The sequence below is a fragment of the Coccinella septempunctata genome, chromosome 7 (genome assembly GCF_907165205.1).
Source record: "Coccinella septempunctata chromosome 7, icCocSept1.1, whole genome shotgun sequence".
In the NCBI taxonomy this organism is placed as follows: domain Eukaryota; kingdom Metazoa; phylum Arthropoda; class Insecta; order Coleoptera; family Coccinellidae; genus Coccinella; species Coccinella septempunctata.
Genome location: NC_058195.1, coordinates 19,704,859 through 19,728,306, shown reverse-complemented (window position 1 = coordinate 19,728,306; position 23,448 = coordinate 19,704,859). Strand labels below are relative to the sequence as shown.

The 23,448-nt window shown below is 41.7% G+C and overlaps 1 protein-coding gene across 1 annotated transcript in view; it reads left to right on the top strand.

Moving 5' to 3' along the window:
- LOC123317101 (protein yellow) overlaps window positions 1-23,448 on the top strand; it is a 98,965-nt gene that overhangs the window by 59,558 nt on the left and 15,959 nt on the right. The window contains exon 4 of the mRNA XM_044903474.1: window positions 19,465-19,741. Coding sequence (XP_044759409.1) covers window positions 19,465-19,741 — 277 coding nt within the window. The remainder of the gene's footprint in view (window positions 1-19,464; window positions 19,742-23,448) is intronic.

Below are 23,448 nucleotides of genomic sequence, written 5' to 3'. Positions count from 1 at the left end.
AAATAACTGAAAACGGTAAAAGCTTTCTACGGGCACTTCTCACTGGGAATACGATACCATAATCCACTTCTTTTTAATCTCCCGTACTAAGGGTGAAAAACAAACAACTTTATTTTTAATAGGAATGCATTTTTTTTTTTTGGTTTCATATCACCAAAAAAAAATTGGCTTCTCAAAAGTATATATGTCGATATATAACTCACATGTACAAGACATAATCAGCATATAAAAAAATAATCACTAACTGTTGGGTTTCTCATACATTATTCCTTGAATAAAGTGGACATAGGTTTAAGGTTTCTGGGACCTAAATATATAAAGAAAATTTGGATACGCTGGCTCATTTGAATATTTTAGAGAATTTTGTTGAGGAGTATATTGACAATATTCCTCTCAGTGAATCAAGTTTGCTTTATAATCAGAAGGATGGCGCAACTGCCCATAATTTGCAACGAACTAAAATCAAATTGAATAGTTTATTCGAGGATCAGTGGACGGGAACGCATGGTCATATTGGCTGGCCAGCAAGATCAACCGACCTCAATCCTTTCGATTTCTTCGTGTGAGGATATGTTAAAAATAAAATTCTTAAGACTCCAGTCATAAATAAGGCCGATTTAGAGCAGAGAGTCAGGAACAATTAGCGACATTTCTCCAGTTATGCTTTTGAATGCAGTGTATTCTGTTAGAAAAAGAAGTAGAATTTGTTTCCAGAATAATGGAACTAAATATGAGTACTTTCTAAAAATTATATTAAAATTTATATCACTGAAGTGAAGGACTAAAAAAAAAATCTTTGACTTTGTCACTATAAGAAAAAGTGTTTGTAGAATGTAACATTTGTTTTTCGATATCATTGAAACTTTACGAAATAGAAAAACCAATTCGAAGACCCAAAAAATTTGTTTCCACCTATAACTTGGAAACAGAAGAAGATAGGGGGATGTGGTGTTGGCCATTATCCATCTTTTGAAAATCGAGGAAAACCTCGACACCCTTGGTGTCGATCCTTGAAGAGTGGGAGCAGAACAAATGAGAGAAAGTAGGCTTGTCCACGGGTTTCGCATGAACACTGTATTCTTGAACAGAATGATAGTAGAATAGCGCTTCCTGGGAAGCAGTTAATACATCCCCTACGGCCGGTTTCAAATTCAAACCTGAAGAGGAAGCTTTAAGCTTGAAGTGACTTCAAATTTGATCATGAATCTGGAACTGATTCTATGATATTATGTACATGGTTGCTGAATTATGTTTTGATTGTGTGATTGATAGTGCGAGGGGTGTAAGGGGAAAGGATGCGTTTTATAGCCTCTCCTCTCAAATGCCAACCTCACCTACTCGCGGTGCACCCTGTTCTTACGAACGAGGCTCTGGCGACCGAACATGAGCGGTATAACTCTGTTTCCCACAATTACGTAGCCTAAACATTGGCTTGAGCAGGAAATGGCTCTCTGCGTTGCTCAAGTTACGTCTCAGACCTTGTCGTCTCAGGATACCTGTGCCACAAGATAATCTAGTCGTAGCCGCAACCAAAGTTGCACTGACAGCGTTACCAGTGCAGCTTTTGAACACCTTCTAACGCAGCTCCTACAAAAAGATGGATCAGTCGAACAGGACAAAATTCGTATCCGGAGGTAAAATACCCTCCCATTCGGATCTCCGGGGGAGGGTGCCTGAGCGAGTGAATCATCGAACAAACACCAATGAAAAGCACATAGCTTTTGCAGCATGGAACGTCAGAACCTTGCTAGACAACCCCAAGGCCGACCGACCAGAGAGGCGTACTGCCCTAATCGATAAGGAACTGCAACGAACATCCATTGCAATAGTTGCTTTAAGCGAAACACGCTTTTCGGACGAAGGTAGCTTGGTAGAACAAGCGTATACTTTTTTCTGGAAAGGCTTGCCGGAAGGCGAAATCAGACAACATGGCGTAGGCTTTGCCATTAGAAACGACCTGGCCGCCAAACTTACCGAAAATCCAGTTGGTATCTCAGAACGTCTAATGACCCTACGTTTTCCTGCAGCGAATAACACGTTTGTGAACATCATTGCAGTATACGCACCCACTTTGAACTCCTCTGACAACTTGAAGGACACTTTTTACGAAACACTCGTTGCTACATTGGGTAAAATCCCAAAACGGGAACGAATTATTCTCCTTGGAGACTTCAACGCTAGAGTGGGCAGAGGTCAAGACTCAGAACTATGGCCGGGAATAATAGGGAAACACGGCACAGACAGCATCAATTCGAATGGAGAACGTCTGCTGGCTCTTTGTGCAGAACACAATCTGTGTATAACGAACACCTATTTTATTACGAGAGCCAATTCAAGGGGGACCTGGCGCCACCCGCGCTCAGGGCATTGGCATACCCTCGACTATGTGATCGTGAGAAGGAAAGATCTGAAAGAGGTGTTGGTCACTAAACCCAGAGCAGATCTGGAGTGCTGGACTGATCATAGGCTGGTAATCTCGAGAATGAAAATCTCAATGCGCCCAAAATACCAACGCAAGCCGAAGTATCTAAGAGAGCGCCTTCAAATATCCAAACTACAAAACCCTTCTACAAAGGACAGATTCACAGCTGCCGTCAAAGATAACCTAACACCACCGGATTATAACGACGACATTGAGACTCATTGGCTCCGTTTCAAGTCATCCCTTACAAATACAGCGAAAGAAATACTGGGCACAGAACGCTCCCGAAAATCCCCAGACTGGTTTGCCGACAGCGAAACTCATATCGCACCCCTTTTGGACGCAAAACACAAAGCGATGAAAACCGCAATTAACAAGCCTGGCGATGTTGCAGCCCAAATAGGTTTCATAAACATAAAACGCGAGGTCCGTCAAGAAATAAGAAAAATCAAGGACAGCTGGTGGAAAGAAAAAGCTAGGGAAATACAAGCTTACGCCGATAACCATGACTACAGGCGTTTTTTCGAAGCTATTAAAACTGTTTACGGTCCAAGCAGAAAAGCTAGCTTTCCTATAAGAGATGCTCATGGAGCTATTCTAACTGATGATAGAAAAATTCTCGAAAGATGGAAGGAGCATTACTCACAGGTCTTGAATCAAAATAACGACTCGGATTTATCCATTTTAGACCTGCTTCCCGCGTATAGTCCGATGACATTGCTTGATGACGAAATTTCAATGTCGGAAATCATAAGCGCGATTAAAAATATGAAAAATGATAAGTCACCTGGTCTAGACGGCATTCCGGCGGAGATATTCAAAGCCATGGATGAGGACATTGTCAATAGTCTCCTAATACTATTCCGCAAGATCTGGGAACAGGGAGATGTGCCACAAGACTTCAGAGACGCTTTAGTTATCAACCTCTATAAGAACAAAGGCGATACGTCGAATTGCAACAATTACAGGGGCATATCGTTGCTTAATGTGGCCAGTAAAATTCTCTCGAAGATTATGGCTAATCGTCTGGTTCCACTCTTAGAGAAGCTTTTACCTGAATCCCAGTGCGGCTTTCGACCAAATCGAGGTACGGTGGACCTAATTTTTACACTGCGACAGCTACAAGAAAAGGCCCGTGAACAACAATCAAGGATATATACAGCCTTCATCGATTTAAGCAAGGCATTCGACTCGGTGAATCGGAGAGCGCTCTGGAAAATCATGGCACGTCTAGGAGTACCCGAAAAATTCCTGGCAGTGTGTAAAAGCCTTCATACCAACAACACCGCTAGAATACAGCATAATGGCTCTACAACCGACCATTTCTCAACCAACTCTGGAATAAAACAAGGCTGCGTATTAGCGCCTTTACTGTTCAATATTTTCGCCATAGCTGTATCGATAATTGCTGACATGAGCATGCCCGTAAGAGGTGTTGGGATAAGATTCAGATTTGATGGAGGCCTGTTTAACCTGAAGCGCCTCAGAGCAAAAACCCGTACTAAGTTTATCACGGAACTTCAATATGCAGACGACTGTTCACTCATCGCTAGCAGCTCAGAGGATCTACAGATAATGATGGACACCTATAAACATATATACGAAGCTTTAGGCCTTAGACTCAATATTGACAAGACCAAAATCCTGGTAAGTCCGCCAGAAAGCCTTCAAACAGATATCAGCCTGGACAATGAAACTCTAGAACAGGTCGAGCAGTTCAAATACTTGGGAAGCTTCATAAATACTAGGGCTAACCTTGACACGGAAATACACAACCGTATCAATTCGGCATCACGGGCATTCTGGAAGCTGAAGGACAGAGTGTTCCAGAATCACGACCTCAATCTGAAGACCAAGACAGCTGTTTACAGAGCAGTGGTCCTCCCAACGCTTCTTTACGGAAGCGAAAGCTGGACTCCCTACAGGCGACATATTAAACAGCTTGAACAGACGCAGCAACGTCATCTAAGACAGATAATGCACATCAGATGGTTCCACAAAGTTTCGAATGCAGAAGTCTTGCAGCGCGCGAGTTGTACAACAATTGAGACTCAAGTAACGAGGGCCCGACTCAGATGGAGCGGCCACATTCTGAGGATGCAAGACACAAGACTCCCCAAAATAGCTCTATACGGCGAACTCACTGAGGGAGCCCGGAAACCAGGAGGCCAGTATAAGCGGTTTAAGGATACACTACATCAATCCCTAAAATCAGTTAATGCTAATCATAACTGGGAACAACTAGCGTTAGACAGGTCACAGTGGAGGTCTTTGGTCCACAGTTATAATGGAGAATCGAGAAGGATACAGCGGCGGCCAGATCTGGTTGGAGACTATCCATGCCCTGAGTGTGGAAGGATCTGCAGGTCACGGTTGGGTCTCTTTAGTCACAGGAGGGCACACAATCGCAACTAGCACTAAGAAGTTACAAGTCTGTTCCAATTTTTTTTTTTTTTTTTTTTTTTCTTCTTCTTTTTGTAGATTTATTTCCGGTAACGGGATACAGCAATGAATGAATGAATGATAGTGCGAGTTATTTTGCTTCGAGTATTTGCGACAGGTCAAGATCACCCTTTATACCATTTTCTTTTTCCAATCATGAATATGGCCAATGCTATCTTAACTTATGGGACCAGATAAATGAGGATATTGTCAATATACGACATACGACATACAAAACCAAAAACATTTGTAATTTCACTTCAGTTTTTTTTTCTTCCCGTGTATAACCTCCCTATAAATATTTTCGGTCTTTCAGAAATATAGTCGGTTGAAAACTGTTATTGAGAATTCGTTATCGGAAACTATCTCCGTTTAGAATTAAAATCATCTATCATTCTATCCTTATTTTCTTCATACACAAACGAAGCACAAATAGCTGAAGTATGAATGATTTGAATTAAACGAGTTTGACGTTAGCTTCAACGTAATTAATGGTCGTTTCTGATTGGTCAGAGCATTTTGCAACATTGTTCGGCAGGGAGCGCACATTCGGATATTTCCCTGACAGTCAAGAATACAGATTTCTCCTTTTGAAACTAGGGAGTAGAAACAAATCGGGGAGCACCCCCTAGGAAGCGTTCTATTCCATCGCCGTCAAGAATCGACACCCTGAGGGAAACTTCGGAGGGAACCAGCTACTGAATGGTTCGATTAGTCTTTCGCCTCTTCACTCAGTGCCGACGATCTATTTGCATCTCCATCACGGTTTCCCATGACTTCGTTCTGCCTATGCATAGCTCAGATTACAGAGAAATGTAATCTGTGCGAGGTATAGTTTTCTAGACATACGAGGATAACAAAATTTCAACGTCAAAATATTTTATTACTCAACATATTTTCCTCTTAATTGGAAACATTTATTATAGCGAACCTGCAACGTCTCTAGACGTTTCGAAAAAAATTTTTCTTCTTGCTCTGCAAACCAGACCTCCACAGCTTCTATTACCTCCTCGTCGGAAGAAGACTGACGACCTTTTAAACTTTTAAACCTTTTTTCAGGTGAAGAAAGAGATGATAGTAGGATGGAGCCAAATCTGGTGAATAAGGGGGGTGTTCTAGTAATTCAAACGCAAAAACAAAACACCTTTGGCTGGCTTTCTGCGTCTTTTCTGTTTAAATTTTTTTCCGTTGAGTGGTCAGTAATGTCGAATAGTAATCTCTGGTTATTGTTCTACCCTTATCCAAAAAATCAATTATGATTACTACATGGCAATACCGAAAAACTGAAGCAAGAAAATTTTCAGCAGATATTTGGACACGAAACTCCTTAGGTCTTGGAGAACCAGAGTGACGCCATTCCATCGATTTTTGCTTTGTTTCTGAATAGTAGTCTCATCTAAAGTAACAATTCGGTTTAAGAAGTCTACATCGTTTTCAAATCGAGCACAGATCGAACGCGATGCTTCTACCCTTCCACGCTTTTGGTTAACATTCAAACATTTGGGGATCCATTTTGCAGCAATTTTTCTCATGTCCAAATTAGGGTGAACAATATGATGAACGCGTTCGTATGAAATATTCAGTGCTTCAGATATCAGTTTCAGCCCAATTCGACGGCCTGATGAAATCATGACATTCATGACATCATGAACTGCATTGATATTTTCGGGGACTGACACAGAAACTGGCCTTCTCGATCGGTCATCATCTTCAATGAAAAATTTACTTCTTTTGAAGCTTTCATTCCAATTTTTTACTGTCGCATACGAAGGACATTGATCACCAAGGGTATTAAGCATATCTTCGTAAATCTGCTTACCTCTTAACCCTTTTAAATACAGGTACTTGATGATGGCTCGATACTCCAATTTTTCGATTTTCACAATTTCGGTGGATATCTTCTTTCTTTTAATTTATTACGTAACTCTGGTTTACTTTGTTTACTTTTTTGACCTCAAACTTAACACTGACACTTCTAATGAGTTATTGTTCCTCGTAGACCATCTTTCGGGTCCCACCGAGTACGCTCTTGGTGTACCTCATCTCGCAGTGAGAACGAGACGCATTACCTTTTAAGTACACTCAGGAACAATAATAACTGATGCGATACTTTTTTCAAGATATCTCTGAATCTATAATCATTTTCAAAACAATTGGCAGTCTATTAATATGTAATTATATAGTATTATTTCATAAACATACCTGCATTCAAGTTATGGCGCTCGAAAACAGAAGGAAAACTAAATAATGTGACCCAGTATCATTAATGAACTTCACAAATCGCAGATACAAGGTACTGCTTGCAACATCACCTGAGAGCAGGTAGAAGGTACTACCTTCAAGGTAGATTCCTCTCTTTTACCGACCTTACGTAAATTGTAGATACAAGTTCCTGCACTGATGCCGACGATATAGCATAGCAGTGATGAAGAGAAACTTCGACGAACTAAAGTGACCCGCCATAGACCGAAATATTTGGAAGTCAACGACAATTATGATTCATCAAAGTATTCGGACTATCGAAAAGATATAATATAATAATAATATAGCATTTGAACGCTCAGATGAGCTGGAAGGTATAATCAAAAACTTGTACATAGGGTGGTTCCAAACTGCTCCGAACTGTGGAGAATACTTATGTATCTTGCCATGTGTACACAAACATTAGGTGTTCCTGAGATATTCATCGAATGCCAAAATTTGAACTTCTCAGTAACGATAGGATTCGATTTCATTTTGAATCTTCGTAATTTTCCTGTTCAACTAATGTTCTGATCAAGGATTATAGAGTAGAAAGATAGGAAACGAAACGACAAAAGATGTGAGCGCCATCTGTGTTTCAAATGTATTTTCAAGGCCCTAAGACTGGTGTAAATATCAATTCGAGGGACATTCACAGCGTATGAAAATTTCTGAGATTTTAGATGGCCATTTTGAACAAAGAGGTTTCGAATGTTTTGATTCTCGTACCGCCTTTTGTTTATCGAGCTCGTTCTAGTTGCTGATTATTCAAATTTTTGTCTAATTTCTTTGTGAAAATCTCAGAATATTGTTCAAAAATTATCGTATGGTGAAGAACTGTGGATCAAATAAAACGAATTTTACTAAGGAAAATGGGAATATGAGTATTAAAACTGGTAACTTGTGACTCGGTCATTTTTTATTTTCAGTGCCATGAAGTGGATAAAATTTCAGGGCGTGAAGGCCTGCAAACACTACTGACTACACCACGTGCAATAAATATTTTACTTCAATTCAATTGAGAACTGTTAATCCACGTAAATTGTTTTATGCAAGAAGCATTCCTTGCCTTAGGGGCCTATTTAGGGAAAATTCTCAATCGCCTTCAATATATTCAGAAATGCAAAAGTTTTATTGATTTCGACTTGGGAATCGGGTGACTGTCAAATGGTCGTTTGGAAAGTCAAAGTTTTATGAAACCTTCTGTTAGTGTTTTGTTGATTCATTAATCAATTCGTATATTGTGTCATAAAGAGACCATACCATGAAGAAATTATACTGACGGGCTTGAATACAGGTCTTGCCTTAGAACATAAATACATGGAATGGACATTGACGTACTATGAATGTATTTGTTGTGGTACAAACATTCGAAGCTTCTTTGTCTAGAGCGACACTAAGGCAGTGGCGTAAAATGAATAAATTTATATAGCTCCTACCTTTTTGTACGGAAAACTGATGTGACAATGATGTCAGATTCAAATATCTCAATTGTGATTGGCGATACTAAGCAACTATCTCACTTCAGTCTTCGGACAACAACAAATGTTTATTTTCCTTTCCTTATATCTATGTTCCAAGAAAGAGACCATACCATGAAGAAATTATGTCTTGTATAATCCCTCTGTAAGGTTATCATCAATAATTGTTGTTCTGGAAATTTTGTCGATAATATGTAAGTAACGGAAATGTGTAGCCTTGTAACGAGAGGGTAGTTTTCTAGCCTACCCCCTCATTTTAGAATCATTATTTTAGTTTTCATTTTTAAATAATTTTATTTTGAATTAATTTTCCGAGAAATCTTTTCGAATTTCCAATTCAGGATTCCGACATCGTTCGGAATTGTAAACATACCGCACCGTTTTTATTCCGTTTTTATTTCCTAAAAACGATGTCGCACCGTATAAAACATCCTGAATTGGAAGATAACCGAGTTTTTTTGTTCGCTAGCACAGATAAGTCGAAATTAAAACGTCTTCATCGACGCAAATTTACCGAATTTCGACTGCCGGGCACATCTGATTTCCGCACCCCCCCTGTGGGTATAAAATCAGATGTTCCCCCGCAGGCCACTTCACTTACGATTTTCACTTATGATTAACTTGCTGCCGTTTTGCGATTTTCCCGTGAATAGTTTTGACTACCGAGTATTTTCGAGAATTCACCAATTTTGTTTTAGTTTTCTTTTCGGGGAAATTTTAGCAGAAGTTTTTTTAAGTTATTTTTCTTTTTTTTCTCTACTGTTCTTTCTTTCCTCTTGTGAGTGCAAGTGGCCAAGCCAAAAGTAAGACGACACGCCGTTATTTTCTTTTATATTGGAACTTCAGCCTCCCTTCATCCCTTCCTACCCCGGTTTCAGTTCCACCCCTACTGTTAAAGCACCCCGCTGGCGTGGATACTCAGGGGGTGCGGAGACACTTTGGAGTGGCAGAAAACCTTCCCCTATCCCTTCCTACCCCGGGTTAAGTTCCACCCCTATTGCTAAAGTACCCCGCTGGCGTGGATACTCAGGGGGTGCGGAGGCACTTTGGAGTGGCTAACCCTCTTTCCTTCCCCGTTGTTTCGACGCTCACTTCAGTTGCTATCGAAGAACCCCGCTGGCGTGGATACTCAGGGGGCGAAGAGCGCAACTAGGGGTGAGCTGTTGTGAATCTGTGCCGTCTTTCATCCCCGCACCTGGCTGAAGACCCGATATCTGTCCGTCAAGTGTACGTCTCAGGTTCTGGCTGGCGAACAAATCCGTTAACCCCCGTATAACGATTGAGATCGGATCCCGTGCTATTCCGTCCGTCTTGTCCGTCTTTCGAATCACTGTAAAATTTAGTAGTAGTGCTATTTGTGTTCCCCTTTTCGACGAATAAAAGTTGTATACGATGATTCTGCCTATCATTGTGCGTCGCTAACACCCTAGACACCAGGGAGCCCTGTCTCCGGCTAGCAGCTGCCAGGGTAGGTTTGCTATTCTCCCTTAAAGAATAGCTGGCGCTCGAGTCCGCCGAGGAAAACCCCGTTACAAAAATTGGGTATTATTTACAATAATAGGTGTGATTTACCTATCGGTTCAATAGGGAATCACCTATTACCTATTGATAACCTATCTACCTGTTTGCTATTTACTTTTGACCTGTACTGTTGAAACTTACCGATTATTTCTGATTTTTCTGAAAACTGAAAGTCAATTATTGTGATTTATTTTCTGGCTATTGAACTTGAAAGACTGTTTGGAATTTAACCTGTGCGTTTTGGTGCTATTCGAATTTCAGGAAATTTTTCGGACTATATGAAGTGACTTGCGATTGTGTGCGGCATTTCTCGAATATTTTCGGACTTTAGTGGGACTGATTGAAATTTTTTTCGAGTAACGTTGGACTTTGAAGATTTTTGAAATTTTTTTGTGATACATCGGGACTTAGATTGTTTTGGTGCGCCGGGACTTAGACTTTTTTTTTTTTTTTCTGATACACCGGGACTTAGACTTAACTTTTGTTCGGGTTGCACTGATACCCACTTCGAACTTAAGTGAATACGATTAACTTACAGGGTTGGACTTAGAACTTAAACGGATTGTGAAAGACATACCGAGTGTGAAATATTGGTGCGTTCTGAATCGGACTTAGTTAAATATAATATGTCGAACATGGATGTGAACCGGTTACTCAGTGATGAACTTACATTCGAATTACAACTGAGGGGACAATCGATACCCGGTACTGTGATGACTAAACGGAGTCTGCTACGACAAGTGCTTCAGTCTAATGAACCTGTACTACCCACAACATCATTGAATCCCGCCTCCGAGATTGAGATCTGTCAAAATAAACTAACCGATTTGGTGGAATCCCTTCAGAACTTCAATCATAGTAATGCGGCTAACGAATTTTCCCGAATTTACACCAGATTAATACACATTCAAGGCAGGCTGAACTTTATTGTCACCACAGACACAACACAGTTACAATTGATTGAGCAAATGAAGGCGACTACAGATAAGGCGTTGGAGACACTGGAGGAGCTGCGTAGGAAGAGTAATCCTGAACAGCCGCAGACATCCAACCGAGATCACAGGTCTCTTTTGGATGAGGAGGTGCCCAGTTCACCTGGGATGTCACCGATCCAACCGGAGAGGTTATCAAAGGTTGAGACATCACTTATCGACTTAGGAGATGGTGTCGATCCTCCTGCTGTAGTTAATGTCTCACGTACCGGTACACCTGTAAGAAATCCAACATTAGAACGGGTCATGAATGAGACAAGGCAGACATGTAGAGCATTACTGCAACAATTACCAGCGATACCTCTCACACAGTCACAGGACTGTGGGACAACAACACCTGAGGGTCCGACACAAAGTAGATGGGTTAATTCCACACGAAGGGTGTCTTTTCCACACTTACCTGCACCGTGGATGAATTCTGACCGGCCAATTATCACAACACCTGCCAGATCGGAACCGGAGTCTCGATCAACAGTACCAACTGTCCCGGTACACAAATGGAACATCTCCTTTGATGGCACTGGTAGTGTGACCGAATTTCTTGAAGAAGTGGAGAGACTGGCTGAATCTCGTAAAGTGTCCCTGGAACAAGTTTTCGAATCAGTGTATGAATTACTACGAAAGGATGCTAGGGATTGGTTCATTCCCCGGAGAGGTACTTTCGAGGACTGGGAGGATTTTAGCAACCAACTGAAAGAAGCATTTCTCCCAGTTAACTACGAGGAGAATCTGTTGGAGGAAATAAAAAGGCGAACACAAGGACCTGAAGAAAAGTTGCTTCTATATGTTACCCGGATGCAGAACTTATTCCAGAAACTCACCTATGCAAAACCATCCGAGGTGGAGCAGATCCGACTTATTCGACAGAGGTTGATCCCGCCCTTACAGCAAGCCTTGGCCTTCCAGGAGACCAAGACTTATGATGAACTTCTCCGTAAGGGAAAAGTTTTTGAACTGGTCCAGTGGCAGATGAGCCAGTACACCCGGCCACCCTCCAAACCAGGTTTTGTGGAGGAACCTCACCTGACATACAGTCCCCGTCAACTGAACCGATATCAAGCAAGCTTTTCTATGGATACCGGAGAACAGGTTCGCCAAACAACTGATCACAGGGAACCAGTCCCGCCGACATCAGCCAACCAGACACGACTTTCTCCGCCGAGGGAAAGCCGTCCAGAGCCACCCAAGTCCAGAGAGTCAATAGCCCAGCGACAGGAATCTCACCGTCCGACTTCTGGAGACAGGTCCGAAGGTCGATCCAGACCTGCAACACCGCCACCCCGCCGTCAAGCCGAAAATAGCCCCGCTGACCGGACTGAACCACCATCAGGGAGGAGAGTGTCCTTCCAGACACAATGTTTCCGATGTGGTGGATATGGCCACATGCGTCGAGAATGTCGCAGGCCACCGAAAATCTTCTGTTCTCGATGCCAGAGGGAAAACATTCTCTCACGAGACTGTCCATGTTCGGGAAACTGAAGGGGAGATTGGAGGCGGAGTCGACCACATCTCCCGGAATCTTGACTCCACTGGCACCGACTACCTGTAATGATAACCGTCCGTTAGTAGAGGTCAGAATAGCCGGCAAACACTTCCGAGCACTGATAGATACCGGAGCGACCAGGAGTTTCTGCAGTCAGGCTGTATCCGATCAGTGTGAAAATAAAGGAATCACAGGACAAACAATGCACAACAGTTTCGCAGTAATAGCGAACGGACAAACCACCGTCACACCGAAACTGTACACCACCACCGTGCAAATTTCCGATTACACACTGCCTGATGTGAAATTCTTACTGGTACCAAACTTACCGGTTGACATTATTCTGGGGATGGATGTTCTGTCGACTTTCAAGTTTTCCGTAAATCTCAGTACCGCCGAGTGCTTTCTGGAAGGCCGTCTGATCTCGAAACCGATGACTCCCGTCGAAACCACCGCAGAAGTTCACACCGCCGAAGAACACCTGTTGGAGTTGACGGAGTCTCAGAAACAGGAGCTGGAGGAATTTCTGAAAGAAGAATTAAAGAAGTTTGAAGAGCTATATGGTACAACCGACCTGATTGAACATAAGATCAAACTGAAACCGGGCACCGAACCGATCAAACAACGATACCGACCCCTAAACCCGAAAATGCAGGAGATCTTCAATCAGGAAGTAGACCGTATGCTGACTGAGGGAGTGATTGAACCCTCCAAGTCACCGTAGAGTTCACCGGTAGTATTGGTCAGGAAGAAAGACGGAAAATACCGTTTTTGCATCGACTTCCGTGCCGTCAACCAAGTGTCTGTAAAAGATGCATACCCATTACCGTACATTTCTGGGATTCTGGATAAACTGCGTAAGGCCAAATACATCTCCACACTGGATCTGAAACAAGGATACTGGCAGATACCGTTAGCAAAGGAGAGCCGTCCGATTACTGCCTTCACAGTTCCTGGAAGGGAACTGTTTCAGTTCACCGTAATGCCGTTTGGCCTTCACGCTAGTCCAGCCACATTTCAGAGATTCTTAGACACCGTTATTGGCCCAGAAATGGAACCGGAGGCGTTCGCTTACCTGGACGACATAGTTGTCCTGGGGGAAACTTTCGAGGAGCACCTGGAGAACTTAAGAGAAGTATTCCGGCGGTTGAGAGAAGCCAATCTTCGTCTCAACCCCGAAAAGTGTGACTTTGTGCGAAAATCTCTAAAATACCTAGGACATGTCGTTACTTTCGAAGGAATCCGTACCGACCCGGATAAAATTTCCTCTATCGTAGCATTCCCAGCGCCGAAAACTATCCGTGAATTGCGCCGTTTTCTGGGAGTTGCTAGCTGGTACCGCCGTTTTATAGAGAACTTTTCCGATGTCGTTGCACCGTTGACTCACCTGTTAAAGAAGAAACCACGTTGGAAGTGGGGTGAGGAACAACAAAAAGCGTTCGACCTCCTGAAACAAAAGCTGACCGAATCACCGATACTGGCCTGTCCGGATTTCAATCAACCGTTCGTCCTGCAAACAGACGCCAGTGACGTAGGCCTTGGAGGAGCCCTGACTCAAGTTCTCGACGGAGAGGAAAGGGTGATCGCCTATGTCAGCCGTACCTTGAACACCGCCGAAAGAAATTACTCCGTGTCCGAAAAGGAATGTCTCGCCATTGTTTTCTCGATAGAGAAACTGCGACCATACCTGGAAGGATTTCATTTCACCGTAATTTCCGACCACATGAGTCTGAAATGGCTGAATTCCATCAAGTCACCGTCCGGAAGAATTGCTTGATGGGCCGTTTTCCTTCAGCAATTCGACTTTGAAGTCCAATACCGGAAAGGTGCCCTGAACAAAGTCGCCGACAGTCTGTCCCGAAACCCGTTACCGTCTGTAGATTCCGTCGTCGAAGTTCGCTGCAATTGGTACAACAAAAAGCTCCAAGAGGTACAAAGAGACCCAGAGGATTTCCCTGACTACGCCGTTGAGGATTGGAAACTGTATCGTCACTTCTGGGACTCTTCCGACTTTACTGAAGTTGGATCCGGACAACCATGGAAGCTCTGTGTACCCACCGAACAACGACTGGAGGTCCTGAAAGAAAATCACGATTCGGAATTAGCTGGTCACCTGGGAATCTCCAAAACCATCTCTCGGATAGCCCGGAATTATTACAGGCCAGGGATGTTCAGAGATGTCGCAAAATACGTAAGAAACTGCCCATCCTGTCAAAGGTACAAAGTACCACAACAGAAGACGCCTGGAAAAATGCACCCACATAGAATGACTGATGCACCGTTCCAAGAGGTCTGTACAGATGTGGTTGGGTCACTTCCCCGTTCCAAGAAGGGAAATTCTTACGTAGTGATGATGCAGGACCGTTTCACGAAATGGGTTGAATGCCGTCCGTTGCGGAAAGCCACCGCCAAAACCTTTTACTCAGCCCTGTATGAACAGGTTATACTCCGATATGGATGTCCGAAACTGGTGATATCTGACAACGGGGTACAGTATGACAGTAGACTGTTCAAAAACAGTCTCCGAGAGCTGAACATTGCTCACCGTTTCACCCCTCCGTATACACCACAGTGCAACGCCGTAGAACGAGCCAATCGTACGTTGAAAACTATGATAGGTCAGTTTTGTGAAGCCGACCACCGTACTTGGGATGAGAAGTTAGGTGAACTAACTTTCGCCCTGAACACCGCAAAACAAGAATCTACAGGATTCACACCGGCATTCCTGAACTATGGAAGGGAACTAACAGTTCCAAAGGCAATCTACTCGTCAAACACCCAAGACGATGACACGGAGGAGACAAACAGAAGCCCGGAAGAAAATAGAGTAAATCTTACTCACCGTACAGAACAAATCCGTCATCTTCAGGAGGCCTATGAGTTTGTCAATACCAGGTTGTACCGTGCATTTGAGCAACAAGCTCACCATTACAACCTCCGTCGAAGAGAAGTTCGTTTCCATGTCGGTGATAGAGTTCTGCGCCGTGCTAATTCGTTGTCATCCGCCGTTGATAGCTTTGCAGCCAAGTTGGCTCCGAAATTCTCTGGTCCGTATACCGTTGTGAAAGTAATTTCACCCGTTGTTTATGACCTGAAAGATGACAGTGGTAAGAAAATCACCAATATTCATGTGAAGGATTTAAAACCGTTCCATCCGTCTGATCATTAGTAAGTACACTGTATAGCAACCGAAATAAAAACCAACCATACCGTTATATTATAACATGCACCGATAATAAATGGGATACATCCGTCTGTCTGACTCTATTTCACTCCTCTATTACCGTTAAAAATAATATTTATCACCGAAAATAGGTTAGGTAACCGATAGATCTAACCTGGCCCTGCCAGGGTCGGAAATTCAGGTGTCTGTTCCGTACAATTTTGTTTTGTGCAGTTTTTATTACCACCAGACTGTCTGACTGTCATCCAGTGGGTGAGTGATATCCCACACACCTACAACAGAAAATTCCGTTAATTCAATGGAGAAACAGGAACCGTTACAGTTAATTCAATTTTTCTGTATTGATTGTGGGACCGATAATAACAAGTGAGATACACCCGTCACGTCTGTCTCTATTTCACCCCTGTGTCACTGTTAAATACACTAACCGAATAGAAAATAGCAATAGAAGGCTGACACCGCTTACACCGATATTACAAACTGGCCTGAACGGTAAGTGAAATAGATCAGTATATTTGTATCTCCTTATTAAAATTACCGACCGTACTTACCGTTTCTTCCGAAATTCCACCGTACACCCTGTTATCCCTCTGCTCCAGGATATCAGTATACTAAATGCTTTTCTCTCATTTTTATGCAACCTACAACTGCTGCTGACTCCAACACCATCGGAGAATTCCACCACCGTCACAGGGGGAGCCAACGACGCTGTCTGGTATTCCAAACTACCCTGGTTCGATGATATTGGTAACTGTTAACCCCCATGACATGTGCCCGGAGCCGGCTTTGCGAAGTCCACCCTAAAATGGTTCAGAAATAACACAACGAATGACAAATCGAAATGGTACTCACTTTGAAGATTCCGTCCTGCACTGTTTCCACTATTTTCCGGCATTTCTTTCACCGATGGAAACAGAAATCGGAATTTGGAACCACCCGGCGAAATTTGACAATTGGACTTTGGAGGTTAGCTGATAGAACACAGAACTTCGACATTGAAGCACACCGAGCAGACCATAGAGTGGGAGTAACCGAGATAGCATTAGCCGAGTATACGCCACCTGGAGTAGATTAGGTGAACCTGTTTAATGTAAATCCGATCTCAATCGTCTTGCCGCGAATAGTCAAACCGTTAACCGGACTTAGTAGATTTCACCGTGAAAAATTTAATCCCCTATTTCACCGTGGATTCAATTTTTCAACCGAAACCTGGGGGGATGTAACGAGAGGGTAGTTTTCTAGCCTACCCCCTCATTTTAGAATCATTATTTTAGTTTTCATTTTTAAATAATTTTATTTTGAATTAATTTTCCGAGAAATCTTTTCGAATTTCCAATTCAGGATTCCGACATCGTTCGGAATTGTAAACATACCGCACCGTTTTTATTCCGTTTTTATTTCCTAAAAACGATGTCGCACCGTATAAAACATCCTGAATTGGAAGATAACCGATTTTTTTTGTTCGCTAGCACAGATAAGTCGAAATTAAAACGTCTTCATCGACGCAAATTTACCGAATTTCGACTGCCGGGCACATCTGATTTCCGCACCCCCCCTGTGGGTATAAAATCAGATGTTCCCCCGCAGGCCACTTCACTTACGATTTTCACTTATGATTAACTTGCTGCCGTTTTGCGATTTTCCCGTGAATAGTTTTGACTACCGAGTATTTTCGAGAATTCACCAATTTTGTTTTAGTTTTCTTTTCGGGGAAATTTTAGCAGAAGTTTTTTTAAGTTATTTTTCTTTTTTTTCTCTACTGTTCTTTCTTTCCTCTTGTGAGTGCAAGTGGCCAAGCCAAAAGTAAGACGACACGCCGTTATTTTCTTTTATATTGGAACTTCAGCCTCCCTTCATCCCTTCCTACCCCGGTTTCAGTTCCACCCCTACTGTTAAAGCACCCCGCTGGCGTGGATACTCAGGGGGTGCGGAGACACTTTGGAGTGGCAGAAAACCTTCCCCTATCCCTTCCTACCCCGGGTTAAGTTCCACCCCTATTGCTAAAGCACCCCGCTGGCGTGGATACTCAGGGGGTGCGGAGGCACTCTGGAGTGGCTAACCCTCTTTCCTTCCCCGTTGTTTCGACGCTCACTTCAGTTGCTATCAAAGAACCCCGCTGGCGTGGATACTCAGGGGGCGAAGAGCGCAACTAGGGGTGAGCTGTTGTGAATCTGTGCCGTCTTTCATCCCCGCACCTGGCTGAAGACCCGATATCTGTCCGTCAAGTGTACGTCTCAGGTTCTGGCTGGCGAACAAATCCGTTAACCCCCGTATAACGATTGAGATCGGATCCCGTGCTATTCCGTCCGTCTTGTCCGTCTTTCGAATCACTGTAAAATTTAGTAGTAGTGCTATTTGTGTTCCCCTTTTCGACGAATAAAAGTTGTATACGATGATTCTGCCTATCATTGTGCGTCGCTAACACCCTAGACACCAGGGAGCCCTGTCTCCGGCTAGCAGCTGCCAGGGTAGGTTTGCTATTCTCCCTTAAAGAATAGCTGGCGCTCGAGTCCGCCGAGGAAAACCCCGTTACAGCCTATTACGGTAAATTAAATGTTGGTTCATATTAATTTCTGATATAAATTGTACAAATTCAACAAAGTTTATTAATGCAAAACGTTTTGCACAGAAAAAACACCTTTGACGTACCTATAGCAGATATCCATGTACTGTTGTGTCCTAGCTCTATCCGTTGTCCATAATTTCAAATTTTTGTAAATTTCTTATAAATTGTAAACAAGAATTTATCACATCCAACAGCGTATTTCATTGATACCGATTGATTCCAAAAAATATTCAGATGAAAACTAACATCCTGGTCACAAAACAAAACTATCCTTCTGTTTCGCCATCAGGATGTTTGTTTTTTGGTTTCAACAAGGTCAATATTGAAATTCAATACAAGGAATAGAATTCGAATTTCGCGCCTCCCAATTATAAAACAGAAAACTTTCCTTAAAATGTTTTTCTGTTTTGACAATACGTTTTCAGCGCCATCTCATTGTCAAATGTGTTTTCACTGGCCAAAATGTAGTCGGTTTCAAATACTAGCGATATGAGGGCATTTCCCATCTTTCTACTCTAAAAACTTTGGTTCTGATTATATTCAAGAATTCGGAGAAATCACATCTTTCACACAGAAACTAATCAAATGGGTAATATCTCCTTTCAGGTAAAATCGCTCATTTATTTCTACCAACATTAGAAAATATAAATCGAGCCGAGGGTTACGAAACCCTTCATAAAAAAATTATTGAAAGACGCAAGATATAAGTTAACTATCGAGTGGTGGTAATTCAACCGAAATCCTTCCATCAATTGTAAAACCGTTTTTGATAAAAATAGTTGTTATGTTATCTGGACCTGGTTAACTATTTTTGCTGGAATTTATAGCATCTATAAGCTCTTATTTCGTGATAAGTAGACCGATTGGGCTACATAACTCATCAGGAGTATCTTCATCATCATCTGCTTCTTTTTGTTACTTGTATTTGGACGAATTCTTAACTATAACTAGAGCTCGATGACTGAGCTTGAACATGGTTCACTAAGCAATTTGCAATATTTTTATCGGTTATTATCCAACCTCCGGGTTCTTTAAGGGAAGCATACTTCTGAGGTTTTCTTTCTAACTTTTATATTCTTTATTTCATAGAGTGTTTGATGAGTTAGGTATTACATAAGATATCATATTACAGAATCCTGTGAGGGACTCACATCTATATTCCGGATACAAGCTGATGATTGTGGAAGACTCTGGGTTCTGGATTCTGGACAAATTGAAGTTACTATCAAGCCCAAGCAAGTTTGCCCTCCAGCTATTTATGTTTTCGATCTCAGCACCGACGATCTCCTATTCAAATATGAACTACCAGAGGAATTTATCAAGCAAGACAGTCTATATTCCAATATAGTAGTGGACAATAAGGATGGAGATTGTTCTAATGTACACGCTTACCTAACAGATGTTTGGAGGTTTGTTGGTTTTATTTTTGCTAATCGGTTTCGAACAATCGATATGAAAATGAGATTTCCCAGTTATTATTGCATATCAGGGGCCCAATTCTCAAATGTCTATTGGGTCATTCTCGCATGCGACTTCACTAAATTTTCGAATGAAATAGAAATTTGGTATTCTCAAATGTCGCGTTAGACAAATTTCGGTAGACAAAAAGACGAGTGGGTAGAAGCAATTCGACATTCGATATCACTCGATAATTCTCTGTCAATGTTTGTCATTTTACTCCAATATTGCATAAGGTCCTTTCGTTTACATAAAAAGTGTAGCACTTTTCTACCCTCGATTTTACTATTCGTTTGCTGATTGAATTTACACCTGTGTAGTTTCTCTTCATCTTCTTTTGACGTAGTCAAAGTATAGATAAACTACACTTCCTCTATACTGGTGTAAATCAAATCGAGTGTATAAAAGTGCCACACTTTTTATGCAAACGAAAGGACAGATATAGTTCTTGCAAATATTGTGTATAAATTAACGACGAAGAATGAACTTGATGTTAATGCAGTGTTTTTTTACTTGAAGATTGTCCAGTGCTTTTAACCATTCTTTGCGATTGATTCATTCAAAACTCCTGCACTCACAGTACCTCAAGAATAATAACGACCAATAAGCACTCCAGAGGATCTGGAATGTGCGGTTGATAAACTGGAAGAGATTATATTGAAAGCTTACGAAAAAAGCACGAGAAGAGTGAAGAGACCAGCACCAAGTCATCCGCATGGCGATACGCCATAATAAAAGATCTTATACGAGAAAATCGAAGAATCAGAAGAATATATCGGATGAATAAAAATGATCTGAATAGAAGAAACCTCAACCGACAGAGCCAAGTTCTGAAAAATGCCCTGATAGATCTAAGAACAAGCAGATGGCACAAAAGGGTACAAGAACTGAATACAATCGATCATTCTGGATGGAGAATGCAAAAATGCCTACGAGGAGAAAAGACTAAAATTCCACCCCTACACGGAGTAAGGCATAAACCAATACTGATAAGGCAGATGCATTGGGGGACTCGATCGAACGAGAATCGAGAATAAATTACAGGATAGACGACGATAATGAAGATTTGGAAGAACTGGTTGAAGAAAATGATGAAGAAATGGATGAATTACCAGCGACTACTGAAATAGACAAGCCAACATCGCCAAATGAAATCGGGGAAATAATTAGAAGTTTGAAGAAGAGAAGAGCTCACGGAAGCGATAAAATAACGAATGTTATGTTAAAGAAATTACCTAGAAAAGGTAGGTATAGCCGCTGTAACAAATATCGCGAATGGAATTATGAGGACAGAACACTACCCAGAAAAATGGAAAACAGCGGAAGTCATAGTATTCAATAAACCATTCAAAGAGAAGAAGTTCCCACGAAACTACAGACCAATAAGTCTACTGTCGGCGTTAGGAAAAGAAGTACGAATTATCGCCACGAGGCTAAATGAGGAAACCGAAAATCTGAAACAAATACCATCAGAACAGTTCGGATTCAGAAGAGAGCATTCAACAGAACAACAATTATTAAGGCTCACAGAGTACATTACAGAGGGATTCCAAAATAAACAAGCTACAGGTCTTGTTTTACCAGATGTCGCCAGAGCATTCGACAGAGTATGGCATGAAGGATTAATATATAAGATGAGATGTGCTGGATATTCGATCAAAATATGCAAGTTGATCAGGAATTATCTCAAAAATAGAAGATTTTACGTGAAAGTGGGAGGAGAATGCTCCTCGACAAGAGATAAAGAGGCTGGAGTACCCCAAGGATCAGTACTTGGGCCAATTCTGTACAACATATACATCCACGATATTCCGAAAAATCCAAGAACCATGCTGACGACACAGGCATATCAACTCGACACCGCAACCCAGAAGTAATAGAACGAGTTCTACAAGAGACGATTGACGAAACAAATGACTGGTGCATGAAGTGGAAAATCAAGCTCAATGGACAAAAGAGCCAAGTAATATTACTACAGAAGAGAAGACTGCGACCCACTATGAAACTGGAAGTTGACGGCGAAGAAATCGACTGGAAAAATTAAGCCAAATATTTAGGAACAACGCTTGACAAAGGATTTACTTGGAAAAGTCATATCAAACAAGCAATCGACAAAACGAAAGCAGCGATGAATAGACTCTATCCTCTGATAGGAAAAGGAAGCAACATGTCGAACCAGACAAAATTGAAGATAATCAAAGCCGTTGCTAGGCCTCAACTGACTTACGGATCAGTTGCCTGGGGTTTCGCGGCAAAGAGCCATATCAAAAGAATTCAGGCCACTGAAAACAAGCTGCTACGATGTGCAATAGATGCACCTTGGTTTGTCAGGAATAGACAGATTCATAGGGACCTAAAATGGGAAACCATAACGGAATTCATGAACAGAAAAGCAAAGAAACTATTCGAAACAGCGAAAAACCATCCGAATCAAGAACTCAGGAGACTAGTGGACTACGACCCAGAGGAAGACAAAAAGAGAATGCGAATTCACCGGAGGGGACCAAAAGATCAATGAAAAAGAGATTTAAATAACAACTGGAACTTATTCAAAAATTCGATAAAGTGTTAATCCAATAGAGAATAAACACATAAATCCCAGCACGATAGTGTGCGAAAAGAAAACCGACTAAGAGATGAACGGTTCATAGGCAAATGCCCGGAACCAAAATTCAAGAAGCAGTTAATGCCCGTTTGCACCGTTTCGCTGGTAAGCATGGTTAAACTAATCGATGTTTAATATTTAAACGTTGCTAAGCGGTCGACGGTTTGCACCGTGGATTCATAATCGTTGTTCACTTTAATCATCGATAGGTTTGGCAACACCACTCACAGCATAAAAAATTCAAAATTTCAGCCAAGCACATCATAGGAGATGAATTAAAAAAAAAAGAAGTCAAGGTTTTGTGACTAAACTTCTGTTGTCAAGGTGGAAAATTTGAACATTTTTTTGAAGTTTCGGTGTTGTGTTTTGAATTTGAAGTGCGAACATGGGTAGCCTCAACACATTTGAAGAGTGTCAACCCAGCAGATACTTATTTGGAAAACATTGCAGAATGTTTTCTTACAAACATCTACATTTTCAATTTTATATTTAAATGTAGCCAGTCTCCGAGAGGACGAATCTGTTATTTCCGGTCTTCTTAGAATAGGTTCTTGCAGAGAAATACATCTCAAGAGGACCAAAGACTGTTCGTCATATGAGATGTCATAAAACTTTGTGAATGTATCACGAACTTGTTGTATTCGCAAGTTACCGCAGTCCTTTTTGCAAGATTCGCTGAGAGTTTTAGGCTGTTAAAGAAAAATCATATCAAAACAAAGAAATGAAATTAGAATTATAAGTGAATAAAAAACAGATCATTATAGGAGAGATTTTCTTATACCTCAATAAAAATTTTCTGAAATGTTATGGATGCAATAGACCCGTTCATATTTCATGTTCCGATTTGACTGCTGCTGAACTCAAATGTTTAGAGCTGCGCCCCAGCAGGAAGCGTGGGCTCAAGTATATTTGTATCGAATGTGAGCAGGGACTTCATCAGATCCCGGAAATTCTTAAGCTGATTAGTGAACTGAAAGAAGAGATACAAGAGTTGAAGTAGACCAGAAATTGCTGTAAGGGTCTGATTCCTTCTTCTGCTGGGGTTGAGCCCTT